This window comes from Rhinoraja longicauda, chromosome 16 (genome assembly GCF_053455715.1).
Source record: "Rhinoraja longicauda isolate Sanriku21f chromosome 16, sRhiLon1.1, whole genome shotgun sequence".
In the NCBI taxonomy this organism is placed as follows: Eukaryota; Metazoa; Chordata; class Chondrichthyes; order Rajiformes; family Arhynchobatidae; genus Rhinoraja; species Rhinoraja longicauda.
Window position 1 is genome coordinate 950,733 of NC_135968.1, and position 22,036 is coordinate 972,768.

Consider the following 22,036-nt stretch of genomic DNA (forward strand, 5'->3'; position numbering starts at 1 on the left):
TCCCCCCCCCCCCACCCTTATGCAATCACCACTACACACCCACTTACAGCCCTCGACCATTTCCCACCCCCTCCTTGCTGCACAACATCATCGGTCTGGCCACTTCTCCATCTCCAACAATAGAAATTGAGGTGATGGAGAGGCTATTCAGGAGACAGAAAAGCCGCCCTCAAGCTCTGTGCCGAACAACTGGCACGGGTCTACACAGGCATTTTCAACCAGTCCCTTGAAACCTGTACTGTCCCTGCCTGGATCACTGGTCTTAATGACTGCAGGCCTGTCGCACTGACCTCTGTAGTCATGAAGTCCTTTGAAAGACATGCTGGCCCAGCTGAAAAACATCACAAACCTCCTCCTGGACCCTCTGCAGTTTGTATACCGGGCCAATAGATCGGTGGATGACGCAGTCAACCTGGGCCTGCACTTCATCCTCCAGCACCTAGACCACAAGGGGACCTACGCCAGGATTTTGTTTGTGGACTATAGCTCTGCATTTAACACCATTGTGCCAGAGCTACTACACTCCAAACTCTCCCAGTTGACTGTGCCTGAACCCCTCTGTCATTGGATCATCAACTTCCTGACAGGAAGCAGCATGTGAGGCCGGGAAAGCACATCTCGGGCCTGCAGACCCTCAACATAGGAAAACCGCAAGGCTGCGTACTCTCTTCTCTCCTCTCCTTTACTCTCTCTACGCCACCGACTGCACCTTCACATACTCCTCTGTCAAGCTTCTCAAGTTTGAGGATGACACAACCCTGATTGGACTGATCCAGGATGGGAAGGAATCTGCCTACAGACAGGAAGTGACACAGCTGGCGTCCTGGTGCCATCGCAACAACCTGGAGCTCAATGCTCTTAAGGCAGTGGAACTGATTGTAGACTTTAGGAGAGCTCCCCCTCCCCTCCCCGCACTCACCATCAATAACACCACAGTCACATCTGTGGAGTCATTTAAGTGCCTTGGAACCATCATCTCCAGGGACCTTAAATGGGGCGTCACCATCGAATCCAGTCAAAAAGGCCCAACAGAGGTTGTACTTCCTGCGGCAACTGAGGAAACACAATCTGCCACAGGCAATGATGGTTCAATTCTACACTACCATCGTAGAATCCGTCCTCACCTTCTCCATCATGGTCTGGTTTGGCTCCGCCACTAAGCACGACATCCGGAGGCTGCAACAGATCGTTCGCACAGCTGAGAAGGTTGTTGGCTGCAACCTTCCCCCCATTGACGAGGGCCAGGAAGCGAGTGGGTAAGATCATCTCTGACGCCTCTCCCCCTGGCCATGAACACTTTGAAGCACTTCCCTCTGGAAGGCGACTCCGGACTGTCAAAGCTGCCACTGCCAGACATAAAATACAGCTTTTTTCCGTGAGTAGGAGCTTTACTCATCCAAAAGTTTGTGGTATTTATTTCACAAAATGCTGGAGTAACTCAGCAGGTCAGGCAGCATCTCAGGAGAGAAGGAATGGGTGACGTTTCGGGTCGAGACCCTTCTTCAGACTCAAAAGTCTGTAGTCTCTTTGGTTTATTTCACTCACATGTTTAAACCGTAATGTTGTATTCTTCATGTTTTAATGTTTTAAACTTTATTCTTAATTGTTTACTGTATGTTCGTGTTGTTACTTGCGAGCGGAGCACCAAGGCACATTCCTGGTATGTGTACATACTTACCCAATAAACTTATTCATTCATTCATTCCATTAAACAAATAAAATACAACAGCGGCCAAATGATATTCCCAACTGCAGGAACTATCTTTGAAGTAGTGGGGAGGTGTCCGACTGCCCCACGGCTACAGGTATGCATGGAGGCGAGAAACAATCTTCATCATTTCAGGAGATGGCTGGCATCTTCTTTCATTATTGATAGCACAACACGAATTCTGAAGAATTCCAAAGAACACATTGAGGTCAGGAGAAACGTGCTTTATTTGTTACGTAAGGCACACATGTATCAAGATTTTCTTTTGAAAAAAAACACTTTAAAATGCCTTTAGGTCTTGGCGCCAGTGGCAGCCAGCTGGTACTGTGAGCAGTCGGCTGTGGGCAGCTTGGCATGAATGAGAAGACGCTGGTACTGTTGATTGTCTGCTCCTCGACAGGGCCAAGGGGGGCTGATATTAGGAACACTTCTCCATCCGTCTCCCACCACGGATGGCTGACCTGCTGAGTTCTACCGGCACTTTGGAGGGGAATGGACAGGCGACGTGTCGGGTCGGGACCCTTCTTTGGACTGATGGAGTCGGGGTGGAAAGCTGGAGCAAAGAGATGGGGTCAGGACAGACTCCAGGACTTGATTAGGAGGTGGGGGGGGGGGGGGGGGTCTCCTTAATATGGAGAATTCAATCTTCATGTCATTGGGCTGTGAGCTGATGTTCCTCCAGTTTGCGTGTCACCTCACTCATACAATGGAGGAGGCCCACGACAGAACGATTAGTGTGGGAGTGGGAAAGGGAGTTAAAATGGTTGGCAACCGGGAGGTCCAGCGGGCCGAGCGCAAGTGTTGGGCGAAATGCACGCCTCGTCTAGGAACAAGGAACAGCAGATGCTGGTTTACAAAGAGAGACAATCTCCAGGAGTAACCAGGAGATCGCCTTAGATTCCCTTCCCTCCACAGATGCGGCCTGACCCCACCGCTTTAGAGGGAATGGGCAGATGACGTTTTGAGTCAGGGCCCTTCTTCAGAGAGGGTGAGGGGAGGAAGCTGGAAAAGAGAGATGGGGGCTGGACAAAGCCTGGCAAGTGGTCGGTGGACACACAATGCTGGAGTAACTCAGTGGGACAGGCAGCATCTCTGGAGAGAAGGAATGGGTGACGTTTCTGGTTGAGACTAATCCTTCTTCAGACTAACACTAAGTTACCAGATGAGGGGATGATCGGCAGATGGGTGGAGTGCGTGACAGAGGCGAGAGAAAACAAGCAGATAGAAGGGTCTCGACCCGAAACGTCACCCATTCCTTCTCTCCTGACATGCTGCCTGACCTGCTGAGTTACTCCAGCATTTTGTGAGCAGATAAAAGGGTGTGAGATAAGGAGAGAGGAATGTAAACGTGCAGCTTTAAGGGACATTGGTCAGGTAGCATTTGGAGTATTGCATAGAGTTCTGGTCACTCCATTACAGGACAGATGTGGAGGCTTTGGGGAAAGTGCAGAGAGGGTTTACCAGAATGGTTTAAAAATAAGGAACTGCAGATGCTGGTTAACAAAAGAGGACACAAAATGCTGGAGGAACTCAGGACAGGCAGCATCTCTGGAAAGACGTTACCCATTCCTTGCAGCATTTTGTGTCTACCTAAACAGCGCTTATCCAAGGTGCGGTGTGCCAGCAGGCTGGAGCAGCGGGCAAAGGCCTTGCCACACAGCGGGCAGGTGAAGGGGCGCTCGCCGGTTTGGGATGCCGGTGCTGCCACAGGCTGGACATGCGGGTGAAACCCTTGCCACACTCAGCGCACACAAAGGGTCTCTCACCGGTGTATAACCGCTGGTGCTCCCGCAGCCCCCGTGCGCTCTTGAAACACTTGCCGCGGTGGGAAGAGCCGCTCACCGGCGTGGGCCCGCCGGTGCTGCCGTAGCCCCCGCAAGCTGTCAAACGCCTCACCGCAGTACTGGCAGTCGTAGGGCTGGCCACTGGTGTGCACGCGCTGGTGAGACAAGGCGTGGGAGGCCACAGCAAAGCGCTCACCACTCACCGAGCTGGGGATGGGACGGTCGCTGGCGTGCGCCCGCTGGTGCCTCAGCAGCTGGGAGGAGCCAGTGTACCCCTTGCCGCACTGGGCGCAGGTGAAGGGGCGCTCGCCGGTGTGGGTGCGCTGGTGCTCCAGCAGTCTGGCGGAGCTGGCAAAGCCCTTGCCGCAGTCACTGCAGGTGAAGGGGCGCTTGCCGTTGTGCACTCGCTGGTGCCTCAGCAGCTTGGAGGAGCGGGTGAAGCCCTTGCCACACTGGGCGCAGGTGAAGGGGCGCTCGCCAGTGTGGGTGTGCTGGTGCTCCAGCAGTCTGGTGGAGCAGGCGAAGCCCTTGCCGCAGTCGCTGCAGGAGTACGGCCGCTCCCCGGTGTGCTGGCGCCGGTGCATCAACAGGCCCGACGACGACATGAAGCCCTTGCCGCAGTCGGAGCAGGTGAAGGGCCGCTCACCGCTGTGCACCCGCCGGTGCAACCGTAGCCCCGATGACTGGGCAAAGCTCTTGCCGCAGGTGGAGCAGCCGAAGGGCTTCTCGCCCGTGTGCACCCGCCGGTGCCGCTCTAGCTCATACACCCGGCCAAAGCCATGGCCGCAGGTGGAGCAGGTGAAGGGCTTCTCGCCCGTGTGCATGCGCTGGTGGCTCTTCAGGTCTCGCGCCGTCTTGAAGGTCTTGCTGCAGTCGGAGCAGTCGAAGGGGCGTTCTCCTGTGTGCACCCGCCGGTGGGTCTCCAGCAGGCACGGCTGATGCCAGGCCCTGCCACACACGTCGCACTCATAACGCTTCTTGTTGGGCCCCGACATGTGGTCCTCCACCAAAGCTCAGCCCGCACACCGAGCAGATTGGGGGGGGGGGCTCACCGGCACCCTGGCCACCCTCAATGGCCGCTCATGTCCCCGTCTCTCCGTCCACAGCAATGGCTCCTAATCCCTGCAGGAGGGGAACACAGAGGGTCAACAAGCTGGCAAACAGGACATTACTAACACATGAAAATTGACAGGGGAGAGCCGGTGGATGTGGTGTACCTTGACTTTCAGAAAGCCTTTGACAAGGTTCCACATAGGGGATTAGTGGGCAAAATTAGAGCACATTGTATTGGAGGTAGGGTACTGACATGGATAGAAAATTGGTTGACAGACAGAAAGCAAAGAGTGGGGATAAATGGGTCCCTTTCAGAATCTGTGGAATTCTCTGCCTCAGAGGGCAGTGGAGGCCAATTCTCTGAATACATTCAAGAGAGAACTAGATAGAGCTCTTAAGGATATCGGAATAATGGGGTATGGGGAGAAAGCAGGAACGGGGTACTGATTGAGAATGATCAGCCATGATCACATTGAATGGCGGTGCTGGCTCGAAGGGCCGAATGGCCTACTCCTGCACCTATTGTCTATTGTTTATTGGCAGGCAGTAACTAGTGGGGTACCGCAAGGCTCGGTGCTGGGATGAAGGGATTAAAAGTACCATTAGCAAATTTGTAGATGATACAAAGCTGGTTGGTAGTGTGAACTGTGAGGAAGATGCTATGAGGTTGCAGGGTGACTTGGACAGGTTGTGTGAGTGGGCGGATGCAAGGCAGATGCAGTTTAATGTGGATAAGTGTGAGGTTATCCACTTTGGTGGTAAGAATAGGAAGGCAGAGTATTATCTGAATGGTGTCAAGTTAGGAAAAGGGGACGTACAACGAGATCTGGGTGTCCTAGTGCATCAGTCACTGAAAGGAAGCATACAGGTACAGCAGGCTGTGAAGAAAGCCAATGAAATGTTGGCCTTCATAACAAGAGGAGTTGAGTATAGGAGCAAAGAGGTCCTTCTGCAGTTGTACAGGGCCCTAGTGAGACAGCACCTGGAGTACTATGTGCAGTTTTGGTCTCCAAATTTGAGGAAGGATATTCTTGCTATTGAGGATGTGCAGTGTAGGTTTACTAGGTTAATTCCTGGAATGGCGGGACTGTCATATGTTGAAAGACTGGAGCGACTAGACTTGTATACACTGGAATTTAGAAGGATGAGAGATCTTATCGAAACGTATAAGATTATTAAGCCCGGTGGTATGAACATCGACTTCTCCAACGAGATGCAACACCTGTCCCTTTACCTCCCCCCTCAACTCCATCCAAGGACCCAAACAGTCTTTCCAGGTGAGACAAAGGTTCACCTGCATCTCCTCCAACCTCATCTATTGCATCCGCTGCTCTAGATGTCAACTTATTTATATCGGCGAAACCAAGCGCAGGCTCGGCGATCGCTTCGCTGAACACCTGCGCTCGGTCCGCATTAACAAAACTGATCTCCCGGTGGCCGAGCACTTTAACTCCCCCTCCCATTCCCAGTCTGACCTTTCTGTCATGGGCCTCCTCCAGTGCCATAGTGAGGCCTGCCGGAAATTGGAGGAGCAGCACCTCATATTTCGCCTGGGCAGTTTGCAGCCCGGTGGTATGAACGTCGATTTCTCCAACTTCAGATAGTTCCTCTGTCCCTCTCTTCCCCTCCTCCTTCCCAGATCTCCCTCTATCTTCCTGTCTCCACCTATATCCTTCCTTTGTCCCGCCCCCCTGACATCAGTCTGAAGAAGGGTCTCGACCCGAAACGTCACCCATTCCTTCTCTCCCGAGATGCTGCCTGACCTGCTGAGTTACTCCAGCATTTTGTGAATAAATCGATTTGTACCAGCATCTGCAGTTATTTTCTTATACAGATTATTAAGGGGTTGGATACGTTAGAGGCAGGAAACATGTTCCCAATGTTGGGGGAGAACAAGGGGCCACAGTTTAAGAATAAGGGGTAGGCCATTTAGAACTGAGATGAGGAAAAACCTTTTCAGTCAGAGAGTTGTGAATCTGTGGAATTCTCTGCCTCAGAAGGCAGTGGAGGCCAATTCTCTGAATGCATTCAAGGGAGAGCTAGATAGAGCTCTTAAGGATAGCGGAGTCAGGGGGTATGGGGAGAAGGCAGGAACGGGGTGCTGATTGAGAATGATCAGCCATGATCACATTGAATGGCGGTGCTGGCTCGAAGGGCCGAATGGCCTCCTCCTGCACCTATTGTCTATTGTATCGACGTCTCGCCATAGACGTACTACTTTACACACCCCACCTTCCCTCAAGGACTGTCAGTGCGTTTCCCATCGCAGGGACTCTCATCGGACCCCGCTACAACGGCCTTACAAAGGTCCTTTCCGGGTGCTGCAACATGGTACCGCGACTTTTGTGTTGGACATGGGGGGAAGACAGGAGATTGTTTTGGTGTCCCGCCTTATGCCTGCTCATGTCGACATCGATCAGCCGGTGCGGGTAGCACAGCCTGGTTGTCGGGGTCGGCCGCTTGGCCACCCGCACCTACCCTCACCTGTCTTGGTGATGCCTCCGAGCACGGACCATTTGTACACGCCGTCGGCACGCCTCACTCGGGCCCCTGCTCGTTTTCATTCTTCCAGTTCTGGGGCGGGGAGGGGGTCACGTGGCACCACCTTGGGGTGAAGCCACTTACTGATCAAACCTTCGTCACCAGAACTGGAACGATCACATAACGTTGACAGTTGGAGATGACAGTTGACAGTTGGAGATGACAGTTGACAGTTGGAGATGACAGTTGACAGTTGAAGTTGACAGTTGGAGTTGACAGTTGTAGATGACAGTTGACAGTTGGAGATGACAGTTGACAGTTGGGGATTTGAAGCTCTGCTCAAGCCCTCGAGCAGTCGTGAACAGTCGTGAGGTTCCTCCTCTCAACAGCAACTAGCATCAGCTGTTCTCCTAACTAAGCGCGCGTGCGTTCAACCACTGTTTTCGTTAATAAATCCACAACGCTTGGTTTACAGCACCATATCTTAGTTTGGTTTACCAGATAATGGCCGTGATGTGTGTGTCAAACGTGATGTCTTATTCTGACTGGCACTGGCCTATTTTGGAAGTATTGCTTACAATTAAAGGAACATGCATGTTTGGATAGAAGCTAATAAACTGCTGAAAACATTGTGAATAAAGGACTTGATGCACATGTAAAAAAAACCTCCGTTAGGCCGACGTCGTCCTTTATTCATGAGGGCGCTGCAACGCGGCCTCCCGCCGCCAGGTGGCGCTGCAGTCGGAGAACCAGACGCCTCCTTCCCTCCCTCATTCGTTCATTCACATCCCACTCCTGGGGTGGCCGGCCGCAGGGAGTGGGGGATACGGCGCGGGGCCGAGCGGCGGTTCCCCACCTGAGCTCCCGGCGCTGAGCGAGCGGAGGCCTGGTCCCGCCTCACATGACCGGCGACCATGTCCCGCCCCCTCTCTGACTGGCAGCGCCAGCGGCCAATGGGAACGACTCCCGCCCCCGGGCAACGACGTCACAAAGGATCAATTACCGCCCCCTCCTTGTGACCGACCAATCAGAGCCGCGTCCCCCGGCGCAGGTCGAGCTGTAGCCCCGCCCATCGGACAGACAGCGCCTCCGCCAATCGCAGCCACCTAACCCGCCCTAGCAACGGTTGCCACGGCGCGGCCGGCCAATCAGGACCCACGGCATCCTCTCCCCGCCCCCCTCCTCCCCGACCCGAGGGCGATCTCGCGGCCGCCGACCCGAGGAGTGGGATGTGAGTGAGTTAGGGAGGTCTGGGCGCCCTCTGGTCCCCCGACTGCAGTCGGAGCAGCCGAAGGGGCATTCTCCCGTCTGCGCCCGCCGGTGCGGTGGGTCTCCAGCAGGCACGGCTGCTGCCATGATGCACTCATAATGCTTGTCCTTGTTGGGCCCCGTCATGTGGTCCTCAGCCCGCACACCGAGCAGATGGCGGGGCGAGGCTCACCGGCACCGTGGCCGCCCTCAATGGCCGCTCCCGTCCCCGTCCACAGCAACGGCTCCTCAACCCTGCAGGAGGGGAACACAGAGGGTCAACAAGCTGGCAAACTGGACATTACCAATACGTGAACATCACTAGTGTCTAGTGCTTGAAGGGGGGTGAGGGGGCGGGGTAAAGAGGGAGGGGAGGGGGAGGGGAGGGGGAGAGGCGGTGAGGGGGCGGGGTAAAGAGGGAAGGGAGGGGGAGAGGCGGAGGAGACAAGGGGAGGGGGATGAGGACGGTGTAAGTGAGGGGGAAGAGGCAAATGGGGGGCGTCGTGCATCCGGGCACCGCGTCGAGCTGCACGTCTGCCAGCCGTCCTGCGCCGTGACGTATACCCGCCCTGCGTCGTGACGTACCCCGGCCTGCCCAGCACTTTGTGCCCATCTTTGGCAGGCACAAGGAACTGCAGATGCTGGTTCATGCACAAAAAGACACGGAGTGCTGGAGTAGCAGGTCAGGCAGCATCTCTGGTCAACGTGGATCGACGACGTTTCAGGTCTGCAGAAGGGACGTGACCCAAAAATAGACCCCTACCTGTGTTCTCCACAGACGCTGCCTGACACACTGAGTGACTCCAGCACCCTGTGACCTTCTTCCCATGATGCATGCCGTCCACCCACGTGACCTCCCCCACTTCCCCCCACCACTGACCCCCCACTCCTCACTCCCCCTTCATCCCCCGACCCCCTCAATCCCTTCAAGCTCTAGTGATGTTCACGTGTTAGTAATGTCCTGTTTGCCAGTTTGTTGACCCTCTGTGTTCCCCTCCTGCAGGTTTTAGAAGCCGTTGCTGTGGCCGGAGAGACGGGGACGTGAGCAGCCATTGAGGGCGGCCAGGGTAGCCAGCAAGCCCCCCCCTCATCTGCTCGGTGTGCGGGCTGAGCTTCGGTGGAGGACCACATGACGGGGCCCAACAAGGAGAAACGTTATAAGTGCGACATGTGTGGCAAGGGCTGGCAGTTCCCGTGCCTGCTGGAGATCCACCGGCGGACGCACACGGGAGAACGCCCCTTCGACTGCTCCGACTGCGGCAAGAGCTTTTTTAATATGGCGGGGCTACAGCGGCACCGGCGGGTGCACAGCAGTGAGCGGCTCTTCACCTGCAGCGACTGCGGCAAAGGCTTCACCCAGTCCTACAAGCTGCTGGAGCACCAGCGCACCCACACCAGCGAGCGCCCCTTCACCTGCACCCAGTGTGGCAAGGGCTACACCCGCTCCGACAGCCTGCTGCAGCACCAGCGCATCCACACCGGCGAGCGCCCCTTCACTTGTGCCCAGTGCGGCAAGGGCTTCACCCGCTCCGACAGCCTGCTGCATCACCGGCGCACCCACACCGGCGAGCGCCCCTTCACCTGCCCCCAGTGCGGCAAGGGCTTCATCCTCTCCTCCAGGCTGCTGCAACACCAGCGGGTGCACACCAGCGACCTTCCAATCCCCAGCCCGGTGTGTGCAGAGGGCTTTGCCGTGGCCTCCCACGGCCTGCCTCACCAGCACGTGCACACCCATGGCCAGCCCTACGACTGCCAGTACTGCGGTGAGACGTTTGCCAGCTCGCGGGGGCTGCGGCAGCACCGGCGGGTCCACGCCGGCGAGCGGCTCTCCACACCGCGGCAAGCGTTTCAAGAGTGATCCATATCCCTACATTCCCTGTATATCCATGTGCCTGTCTAAAAGCCTCTTAAACACCCAGTCGTGCAGCGGTAGAGTTGCTGCCTCACGGCGCCAGAGACCTGGGTTCCATCCTGGCTACGGGTGCTGTCTGTACGGAGTTTCCACGTTCTCCCCGTGACCTGCGTGGGTTTTCTCCGGGTGCTCCGGTTTCCTCCCACACTTCAAAGATGTGCAGTTTGGAGATTAATTGGCTTGGTATAAATGTAAATTGCCCCAGTGTGTGCAGGAGAGTGTTAGTGTGCGGGGATTGCTGGTCAGCGTGGACTTGATGGGCTGAAGGGCCTATTTCTGCACTGTTTCACTGAAGTCTAAAGTGCACGGGAGCACCAGTGGATACACAGCGTAGAGAGACCCTTTGTGTGTGCCGAGTGTGGCAAATGTTTCACTCGTATGTCCTGCCTGTGGCAGCACTGGCGTACTCACAGAGAGCGCCCCTTCCCTTGCCCATCCTGTGGTAAGGGCTTCACCCACTCCTCCAGCCTGCTGGAGCACCGCATCGTAAGTTGAGGAGCATCTGTATAAGTTATAAAAAGGAAAAATGCTAACTGATCGTGCACAATTGTGAAGGCTTGATTTCAAAGGCAGGGCAGGGGCATTCCCTGAGGGGTTCGGGGGGTTGGAAGGGGTTTCTTCTGCGTTTTTCCTCTCAGTTGTTGTCTGGGGAGGAATGGTGGCAGCACTCGGCCCGTCGGGGCTAGGATGCGCGGGAGGAAGGCTGAGCTCGGATTGAGCTTGTCTCCCCTGCCCCGACCCGCATCCAATCCACCACGGGGTGGTGGGGAGCATGCAAACACCACACGGACAGCGTCGGCGACCGCCCTGCCCGGAGAACCCCCCCTTCGGCCCCTCTCATCCATGCTACCCCAGGCTTTGTGCAACACAATCTTGGACTGTTCTGCACTGAATATTGCGTTTGTCATCACCGTATGTACACTGTTTGCTCTGGCGGCTGCGTGCGAACGTGTGATTTCATCGCCTCCCAGTCAATGTGCAGGACAACAAACTAATGAAGCAACTCAGCAGGTCAGGCAGCATCTCGGGAGAGAAGGAATGGGTGACGTTTCGGGTCGAGACCCTTCTTCGACCAGAAACGTCACCCATTCCTTCTCTCCCGAGATGCTGCCTGACCTGCTGAGTTACTCCAGCATTTTGTGAATAAAAACCTTCGATTTGTACCAGCATCTGCAGTTATCTTCTTAAACTAATGAAGCATCTGCAGCGCAGTTCTCCTGGGTCGCTGCAGGCTGAAGCATCAAACTGCTACCCTTAAGCCCCATCAGTCCCACAGCACAGAAACACACAGCCATGCCTATCGAAGCTTGTCCCACATGCCCGCGTCTGGCCCTAACCCTCTGCTTTTCCCACCCATGCCTTTGGGAAGGAGATGAGGAGCAATTTCTTTAGCTGGAGGGTGGTGATTCTGTGGAATTCATTGCCACAGACAGCAGTGGAGGACGTCACCGGGTAAATTTTAGATTATAGGGATATTGCGTGGAAACGGTTCCTTTGGCCCACCGAGTCCTCGACCACCAGTGATCGCCCACACATATTTGGGACAATTTCACAATTTTGCGGAAGCCAATTAGTCTACAAAGGTGCAGGCCTTTAGAGTGTGGGAAGAAACCTGGAGAAAACCCACATAGTTCACGGGGAGAACATCGTACAGACAGCCCCTGTAGTCAGGATGGAACCCGGGTCTCTGGCGCTGTGAGGCAGCAACTCTACTGCTGTGCCTTTTAAAGTGGAGATTGACAGAATCTTGATTGGTACGGGTGTCAGGGGTTATGAGGGGGAAGGCAGGAGAATGGCGTTGAGAGATAGATCAATCATGATTGAATGGTGGAGCAAACTCGATGGGCCGAATGGCCTAATTCAGCTGCTCTGACTTATGAACCTGTCCGAACACCTTTTAAAGATTGTGACTGTATCTGCCTCTCTACACCTCCTCCGGCAGCTCGTTCCACATACCCACCACCCTCTGGTTTTTGTTGCATGCTATCCAGTCAGCGGAAAAAACTAAACGTGAATACGATTGGCGTTGCTGCAGCAGCGGCTCGCTTGCAGTCTGCTTGTCTTTCTTCGTTCTTTGTCCTTTGTTAGCGTTAGATGTATGTAATAGCCTATGTTTAGCTGTGTATTATGTGGGGGGGGGGGTGGATGTCACTTTTTTTTAATATCCTCGACGGAAATGCGACCCTTTTCCGTGTTGTATCTCCGTTCGCGCTACGGCCTGACATCTCGGAGATGGCGGCCTCCAGCTAGGATCGACTTTGAGGGCTCCAGTCGCAGGGCCTGCGGACTTACCATCTCCGAGCTGGCCGACTCTCGGACGCTGTGGTGGCGCTGTGATTGCGGTTGCAACTCTACCTTCGGAGGCTTCGGCCGCGGGTTCTGTGGACCTCAACATCGGGTGCTCGCAGGTCCCTGGCTGGCGACCGGCTTTCGGGAGCTCCAGCCGTAGCAGCTTCGACCGCCCCGAATTACAAGGCTCGATCGACCCGTTCGCCAGACCTTCATCCCCCTGCGCAGCTCGGTCGCGGGATCTTCCATCGCCCAGCGGGGGCTTCAAAAAAATCAGAAGCCTCGATCCCCTCGACGCAGCAGTTTGACTGCCTGACCGCGGGAGAAGAACAAAGGAGGAGATAAGACTTTTTTTGCCTTCCATCACAGTGAGGAGGTGCCTGGAGGCGTAACTGTGATGCATGTTTATGTTAAACGTATGTAATCGTGCCTTTTGTGCTCTTTGTTGTCATGACTGTACGGCAAAGACATTTTGTTTAAATTTATTTTTGAATGACAATAAATGCTTCAATTCAAAAAATTCAATTCGATTGAGCCGTCCACAGTGTACAGATACATAGTTTTGTGTACAATGTTTAATGCAAGTACATGGATAGGTGAGGTTTCGGGTCGGGCTCCTTTTTCAGTCTGATTGTAGTTGGGGAAGGAAGCTGGAAGGGAGGTGAGGGTGGGACAAAGCCTCACTTGCACCTCCTCCAACCTCATCTACTGTATCCGTTGTTCAAATTGTGGACTATTATACATCGGCGAGACTAAGCGCAGACACGACGACCATTTTGCGGAACATCTTCGCTCAGCCCGCCTGAGCCAACCTGATCTCCTGGCTGCTGGACACTTTAATTCTCCTTCCCATTCCCACACTGACCTTTCTGTCCTCGGTCTGCTCCATTGTCAGAGTGATGCTCAACACAAATTGGAGGAACAGCATCTCATATTTCCCTTGGGCAGCTTACAGCCAAGTGGTACGAATATTTATTTCTCTCACTTCAGGTAGCTCCGGCATTCCCTCTCTCTCTATCCCTCCCCCACCCAAGTCACACCAGCTGCTCATTTTCACCCTACAAACAGCTTACAATGGCCTGTTTCCTTTATCATCGTTACTTTTTTGCATATCTTTCATCCATTGTTCTTTATCTCTCCACACCACCATCTATATCTCTCATTTCCCTTATCCCTAACCAGTCTGAAGTAGGGTCTCAACCCGAACCATCACCCATTCCTCTCCAGAGATGCTGCCTGTCCTGCTGAGTTCCTCCAGCTTTTTGTGTCATCTATAAGTAACAGATCGATACAGGTGAGAGGGAGGACGTGATTGGCAGATGGGTGGACAACGGCCAGAGATGGGAAGAACAGAAAAGGCTGTGAGTGAAGATGAGCAGAATGTGAAGCCAGAGGAAGGGATATTGGTGAAAGAGGATGGGGGAAAGGGAGAAACGGGTCCCATTTAGGTGGGGCATGAAGGAGAGAAGAAAAAAAAGAGGATAGTCACAAAAAACTGGAATACGTCCGACAGCATCTCTAGAGAAAAGGAATGGGTGACGTTTTGAGTCAAGACCATTCTTCAGACTGAGTCAAGGAAGAGTGAGACTAGAGATATGGAAGGGCGAGGCGTGAAAATGAGAGAACAAAGCAGAATCTAAGGATATGCAAAAAAATGACGGTTAAAGGAAACAGTCCATTGTGAGCTGTGGACTAGGGTGAAATCGACTTACAGACAATGAGACTCAACAAGATGACTTTGAAGCTGATATGACTTGGGTGGGGGGGAGATGGAGAGAGAGGGGATGTAAGGGTTACTTGAAGTTAGAGAAATCAATATTCACATCGCTATCAATTAAAGGGAGGTAGGTTGTTGGATAGGAGAAAGGTTTTCACCCAGAGAGTTGTGAATTTGTGGAATTCTCTGCCACAGAAGGCAGTGGAGGCCAATTCACTGGATGTTTTCGAGAGAGAGTTAAATTGAGCTCTTTGGGCTAACGGAATCAAGGGATTATGGGGAGAAGGCAGGAACGGGGTACTGATTGTGGATGATCAGCCATGATCACATTGAATGGCGATGCTGGCTCGAAGGGCCGAATGGCTGATTCCTGCACTTATTTTTTTGTGTGTTTCACCGTCTTTATCTAATCACAGAACTTCCTTCAACTAAACGAGAGCAAGTCTGAGGTCATCCTATCCCAACCCCCTGACTCCATCAAACCGATAACAGGCAGCCTTGGAAGCCTGTCCTCCCTAGTCAACCCTCATGTCAAAAACCTTGGCGTGATATTTGACTCTGCATTAAAGTTTGACAAACAATTCAACGCTGTGGTAAAAGCCAGCTTCGTACCATAACTAAAATTAAACCATTCCTCCAATTTGACGTCATTGAAAAAATCATCAATGCATTCATTTCCTCCCGCCTAGACTACTGCAACTCCCTATACACTGGGATCAGCCAATCATCCCTGTCCCGCCTGCGATTTGGTCCAAAACGCCGCAGCGAGACTCCTGACGGGTACCCGTAAAAGGGACCACATCACCCCGATTCTGGCCTCTCTCCACTGGCTCCCTGTACGGTACAGAATCAACTTCAAGCTCCTCCTATTCACATACAAAGCCCTAAACGGGCTTGCCCCCCCACCCCCATATCAAAAATCTTCTAACGCACCACTCTATCTCCAGGTCCCTCAGGTCGGCCGACTTGGGGCTACTCACAATCCCGCGGAGGGGGGTGAGGGACGGGGACGTGGCGCCTGATTGCCCGGCCGCGCCGTGGCAACCGTTGTTAGGGCGGGGGTGAGCGGCTGCGATTGGCGGAGGGCACTGTCTGTCCGAGGGGCGGGGTTGCGGTTCCACCTATAAGACGCGCTCACCTGCGCCGGGAGCGGGGACGCCGCTCTGATTGGTCGGACGCCGGGAGGGGGCGGTACTTGGTCCTGCGTGATGTCTGCTTCGTGGAGGACGGTGCGCCGCAGCCAGGCTGCAGTCGGAGGACCAGCGGGCGTCCAGACCTCCCTCATTCACTCACTCACTCACATCCCACTCCTCGGGTGGCTGGCCGCAGGATCGCCCTCGGGAAGGGAGGAGGGGGGGGACGGCGGCGGCTGTTCCCTACCTGAGCTCCCGGCGCTGAGCGAGCGGAGCCGGCGGCCGCGGCGACGCCTCACGTGACCGGCGACCAGGTCCCGCCCACCCCCACTGACGGGCAGCGCCAGCGGCCAATTGAAGCAGGTTCCGCCTCCGGCGTCAGAGAGGACCAGGTACCGCCCCCTCGCTGTGTCTGACCAATCAGAGCCGCATCCCCGCCGCAGGGCGTCCTATAGGTCTAGGTGAGGGTGTCCTATAGGTCGAGCCGTAGCCCCGACCCTCGGACAGACAGCGCCCTCCGCCAATCGCAGCCGCTTATCCCGCCTTAGCAACGGTTCCCTGGGCGCTGCCGGCCAATCAGGGGCCACGTCCCGCCCCCGGACCCCCAGATGGACAGGCAGCATCTCTCGACAATAGATGCGGGAGGAGGCCATTCGGCCCTTCGAGCCAGCACCACCAATCAATGTGATCATGGCTGATCATTCTCAATCAGTATCCCGTTCCTGCCTTCTCCCCATACCCCCTGACTCCGCTATCCTTAAGAGCTCTATCTAGCTCTCTCTTGAATGCATTCAGAGAATTGGCCTCCACTGCCTTCTGAGGCAGAGAATTCCACAGATTTACAACTCTCTGACGTTTCGGGTCGAGACCCCTCCCTCAGACTGAGAGTCGCAAGAACGTGAAACGAGAGATATAAATGGTGATGTGGTGTGAAAAGCTTTTACATGTTAACACACAAAACAACAGGTGCAGGAGTCGGCCCTTTGAGCCAGCACCGCCATTCAATATGATCATGGCTGATTGGTTCTTGGTCCTCCAAAATATTCCAAATGAAATTTAAACTGATCACGCCACTGGAGATAAATGGGTCTATTGTGGATAGGGTGAGCAATTTCAAATACTTGGGAGTCCGCATCTCAGAGGATCTGACGTGGGCAACGCACATTGCCGCACTGGTGGGTAAGGCTAAGCAGCGCCTTTACCACCTTAGACAACTGAGGAAATTCAGAGTGTCGCTGAGGATCCTCCATTGCTTCTACTCTGGGGCTGTAGAGAGCATCCTGTCCGGCAACATTACAGTCTGGTTTGGGAACAGCTCTGCCCAGGACAGGATGGCCCTGCAGAGAATAGTGCGTTCGGCAGAACGCACCATGGGAACTACACTCGTCCCCCTGCAGGACCTATACATCAGGAGGTGCAGATCCAGAGCAAGCAAGATCATGAGGGACCCCTGCCACCCCAGTAACGGACTGTTCCAGATGCTACGGTCAGGCAAACGCCTCCGCTGTCACGCTGTGAAAACGGAGAGGATGAGACGGAGCTTCTTCCCACAGGCCATCAGGACTGTCAACTTTGATAACCCCAGAGACTAAATTTTTGTCGACACTTTTTGTGCTATGTTTAGTAACTTATTAACTTTATTTATATGCTGTAACTGTAATTATTTTTGTGCACAACCCGCAGGCATTGCCACTTTCATTTCACTGCACATCGAGTATGTGTATGTGACAAATAAATTTGACTTGACTTGACTTGACAATCAGTACCTGTTTTCTCCCCATACTCCCTTGATTCCATTAGCCCTAAGAACTAAATCTAACTCTCTCTCGAAAACATCCAGTGAATTGGCCTCCACTGCCTTCTGTGGCAGAGAATTCCACAGATGCACAACTCTCTGGGTGAAGACATTTTTCCTCATCTCAGTCCTAAATGGCAAACCTCTTTATTCTTAAACTGTGGCCCCTAGCTCTGGGCTCTCCCAACATCAGGAACATTTTTCCTGCATCTAACCTGTCCAATCCCTTAACAATTTTATGTTTCGATAAGATCCCCTCTCATCCTTCTAAATTCCAGTGTATACAAGCCCAGTCGACATCATATGCACATCCTGCCATCCTGGGAATTAACCTGGTGAACCTACACTGCACTCCCTCAATGGCAAGAATGTCCTTCCTCAAATAAGGAGACCAAAACTGCACACAATACTCCAGGTGCGGTCTCACCAGGGCCCTGTACAACTGCAGAATGACCTGTTTGCTCATATACTCTTGTTCTGAAGGCTAACATGCCATTAGCTTTCTTCATTGCCTGCGGTATTGCATGCTTACTTTCAGTGGCTGATGTACAGGACACTCAGGTCTCGTTGCACTTCCCCTTTTCCTAACCTGACACCATTCAGATAATACAGAGTGCTGGAGTAACACCTTACATTTCCTTATCTCTGTATCTCCCTCTCCTGTGACTCTCAGGCTGAAGAATATTTCGTCTCTCCAGAGATGCTGCCTGTCCCGCCGAGTTACTGCAGCATTTTGCGTCTGTCTGCGGATAACATAGATTGGGGACTTTTTTTGGTCATCACCCTTCTTCAGACCTGAAACATCACCTATCCACGATGAACACAGATGCTGCCTGACCCGCTGAGTTGCTCCAGCACTCTGTGAAACGTCACCTATCCATGTTCTCCACAGATCCTGCCTCCAGCACGTTGTGTCTTTTTGTGCATGAACCAGCATCTGCAGTTCCTTGTGTCTGCCAAAGATGGGCACAAAGTGCTGGGGGAAAAATATGGGCAACGTCTCAGGTCAGGACACTTGGTTACTTGTCAAACTTTGTTCGAGTTGAGAAATGTAATTCTCTGATTTTAGTTAACTATCCAACAATTTACCTCCCTTTTATTGATAACCGTATGAATATTGATTTCTCTAACTTCAAGTAACCACATCCCCGCTCTCTCCATCCCTCCACCACCCAAGTCATATCAGCTTCAAAGTCATCTTGTTGAGTCTCATTATCTGTAACTTGATTTCACCTAGCCCACAGCTCACAATGGCCTGTTTCCTTTAACATTGTCATTTTTTTGCATATCCTTAGCATCTGCTTTGTTCGGTAATTTTCACACCTAACCCTTCCATATCTCTAGTCTGCGTTTGGTCTCGCCAATGTATAAGAGTCCACATTTTGAACAACGGATACAGTAGATGAGGTTGCAGGAGGTGCAAGTGAGGCTTTGTCCCACCCTCACCTCCCTTCCAGCTTCCTTCCCCAACTACAATCACTGAAGAAGGAGCCCGACCCGAAACCTCACCTATCCATGTACTTGCATTAAACATTATACACAAAATTATGTATCTGTACACTGTGGACGGCTCAATCAAATTGAATTTGGCGGCACAGTAGAGCAGCGGTAGAGTTGCTGCTTTACAGCGAATGCAGCGCCGGAGACTCAGGTTCGATCCTGACTACGGGTGCTGCACTGTAAGGAGTTTGTACGTTCTCCCCGTGACCTGCGTGGGTTTTCTCCGAGATCTTCGGTTTCCTCCCACACTCCAAAGACGTACAGGTATGTAGGTTAATTGGCTGGGTAAATGTAAAAATTGTCCCTAGTGGGTGTAGGATAGTGTTAATGTGCGGGGATCACTGGGCGGCACGGACATGGAGGGCCGAAAAGGCCTGTTTCCGGCTGTATGTATATGATATGATATGATAATTGAATTTTTTAAATTGAAGCATTTATTGTAATTCAAAAATAAATTTGAACAAATTGTCTTTGCCGTACAGTCATGACAACAAAGAGCACAAAAGGCAGGATTACATACGTTTAACATGAACACCCATCACAGTGACTCCTCCAGGCACCTCCTCACTGTGATGGAAGGCAAAACCAGTCTTATCTCCTCCTTTGTTTTTCTCCCTCGGTCAGGCAGTCAAACTGCTGCGTCAAGGCGATCGAGGCTCCTGATTTGAAGCCCCCGCCGGGCGATGGAAGAACCCGCGGCCGAGCCGCGCAGGGCGATGAAGGTCCGGCGAACGGGTCGATCGAGCCCTTCAATTCGGGGCGGTCGAAGCTGCTACGGCTGGAGCTCCCGAAAGCCGGTCGCCAGCCAGGGACCTGCGAGCACCCGATGTTGAGGTCCACAGAACCCGCGGCCGAAGCCTCCAAAGGTAGAGTTGCAATCGCAATCACAGCGCCACCACAGCGTCCGCGAGTCGGCCAGCTCGGAGATGGTAAGTCCGCAGGCCCTGCGACCGGAGCCCTCAAGGTCGATCCTAGCTGGAGGCCGCCATCTCCGCGATGTCAGGCCGTAGCGCGAACGGAGATACAACACGGAAAAGGGTCGCATCTCCGTCGAGGAGATTTTTAAAAAGTGTCATCCCCCCCCCCCCCCCCCATGTAATACGACAGCTAAAAATAGGCTATTACATACATCTAACGCTAACCAGACAAAGAAAGAAGACAGACAGACTGCAGGCGAGCCGCAGCTGCTGGGGCAGCAACGCCAATCGTAATCATGTTTAGTTTTTTCCGCTGACTGGATAGCACACAACAAAAACCAGAGGGTGGTGGGTATGTGGAACGAGCTGCCGGAGGAGGTGTAGAGAGGCAGATAGTCACAATCTTTAAAAGGTGTTTTTAAAAGCAGTATGAGGCCATTCGGCCCATCGAGTTTGCTCCGCCATTCAATTATGACTGATCTATCTTTCTCTCTCAACCCCATTCTCCTGCTTTCTCCCCATAACCCCTGACACCCGTACCAATCAAGATTCTGTCAATCTCCGCATTAAATGGTGCGGCACGGTGGCGCAGCGGTAGAGTTACTGCCTCATGGCACCAGAGAGCTGGGTTTGATCCTGACTACGAGTGTTGTCTGTATAGAGTTTGTACGTTCTCCCTGTGATCTGTGTGGGTTTTCTCCGGGTGCGGTTTCCTCCCGCACTCCAAAGACTTGCAGGTTTGTAGGTTAATTGGCTCCTGCAAATTGTAAATCTGGTCCTAATGCGTGTAGGATGGAGCTAGCTTACGGGATGAACACTGGTCGGAGAGGACTAGGTGGGCCGAAGGGCCTGTCGCCATTCAGGATCTCTAGAATCTAAACTATACCCGGTGACTTGGCCTCCACCGGCGTCTGTGGCAGGGCGTGGGAGGCCACGGCAAAGAGCTCGCCGCATTCGGGGCTGGGGTTGGGACGGTCGCTGGCGTGCACCCGCTGGTGCCTCAGCAGCTGATAGGAGCGGGTGTAGCCCTTGCCACACTGGGCACAGGTGAAGGGGTGCTCGCCTGTGTGGATGCACTGGTGCTCCAGCAGTCTGTCGGAGCGGGCGAAGCCCTTGCCGCACTGGGCACAGGTGAAGGGGCGCTCGCCGGTGTGGATGCGTTGGTGCTCCAGCAAGCTGTCGGAACGGGTGAAGGCCTTGCCGCACTGGGCGCAAGTGAAGGGGCGCTCGCCGGTGTGGGTGCGCTGGTGCTTCAGCAGCGTATAGGAGTGGGGGAAACTCTTGCCGCAGTCGGAGCAGCTGAAGGGCCGCTCACCGCTGTGCACTCGCCGGTGCTGCCTCAGCCCCGACGACCGGGCAAAGCTCTTGCCGCAGGTGGAGCAGCCAAATGACTTCTCGCCCGTGTGCACCCGCCGGTGCTGCCTCAGCCCCGACGACCAGCCAAAGCCCTTGCCACAGGTGGCGCAGGTGTAGGGCTTCTCGCCCGTGTGAGCCCGCCGGTGGATCTTCAGGTCCCGCAACGTCTTAAAGGTCTTGCTGCAGTCGGAGCAGTCGAACGGGCGTTCTCCCGTGTGCACCCGCCGGTGGGTCTCCAGCCGGCACAGGTACAGCAAGGCCTTGCCACACACGTCGCACTCATAACGCTTCTCCTTGTTGGGCCCCGTCATGTGGTCCTCCACCGAGGCTCAGCCCGCACACCGAGCAGATGGAAAGCTCAACAGCAACCTGGCCGCCCTCAATGGCCGCTCACGTCCCCGTCTCTCCGTCCACAGCAACGGCTCCTAAACCCTGCAGGAGGGGAACACAGAGGGTCAACAAGCTGGCAAACAGGACATTACTAACACGTGAACATCACTAATGTTTGAAGGGGAGGGGGGAGAGAAGGACAAGGAAAGGAATAGATTTAACTTTTTTTTCACCTTCCATCACAGTGAGGAATGTGGAGGAATCACTGTGGTGGATGTTTATGTTAAAATGTATTTTGCGTGTCCTGTTGCTTTTTATTGGTATGACTGTATGGCAAATCCAATTCCTCTGATTTTGCAAAAGATACTGGGCGAATAAAGTTTGATTATGTTTATGAGTAGGCCATTTGAGCCCTTCGAGCCAGCACCGCCATTTATGATTATGGCTGATCATCCACAATCATCCTCTCTCCCCCCCCCCCCCCCTTCAAACATTAATGATGTTCCTGCTTTCTCCCCATATCCCTTGGTTCCAATAGCCCTAAGAGCTAAATCTGACTCTCTTGAAAAGATCCAGTTAATCGGCCTCCAATGTCTTCTGTGGCAGAAAATTCCACAGATTAACAACTCTCTGGGTGAAAAAGTTTTTCCTCATCTCAGTCCAAAATGGCAGAACCCTTATTCTTAAACTGTGACCCCTAGTTCTGGACTCCCTCAACATCGGGAACATTTTTCCTGCATCTACCCTGTCCAATCCTTTCATACTTTTATATGTTTCTATAAGGTCAATAGGCAATAGGTGCAGGAGTAGGCC

At 53.5% G+C, this 22,036-nt stretch overlaps 2 protein-coding genes across 2 annotated transcripts in view; one reads left to right on the forward strand and one right to left on the reverse strand.

Annotated features, from left to right (window-relative positions):
- LOC144601046 (uncharacterized) overlaps positions 1-11,197 on the forward strand; it is a 58,133-nt gene extending 46,936 nt beyond the window's left edge. Inside the window, exon 3 of the mRNA XM_078412981.1 lies at positions 9,425-11,197. Within this exon, the coding sequence (XP_078269107.1) occupies positions 9,425-10,132 (708 nt within the window). The 3' untranslated portion in view covers positions 10,133-11,197. The remainder of the gene's footprint in view (positions 1-9,424) is intronic.
- On the reverse strand, positions 1,934-21,216 carry LOC144601047 (uncharacterized). Its single transcript, XM_078412984.1, has 2 exons — positions 20,527-21,216; positions 1,934-4,412 (listed from the first exon to the last, which is right to left on the reverse strand). The coding sequence occupies exons 1-2, from the start codon at positions 21,202-21,204 to the stop codon at positions 3,471-3,473; spliced, it is 1,620 nt and encodes a 539-aa protein (XP_078269110.1). The 5' UTR covers positions 21,205-21,216; the 3' UTR covers positions 1,934-3,470.
- Between the last annotated feature and the right edge of the window lie 820 nt (positions 21,217-22,036).

Excerpts from the sequence above, each read along its gene's own strand:
- LOC144601047 (XM_078412984.1), bottom strand. The coding sequence starts at position 21,204 with ATGACGGGGCCCAACAAGGAGAAGCGTTATGAGTGCGACGTGTGTGGC. Across the intron at positions 4,413-20,526 it reads AGCTGCTGAGGCACCAGCGG|ACCCACCGGCGGGTGCACAC; the intron begins GTGCACGCCAGC and ends TGCCTGCTGGAG.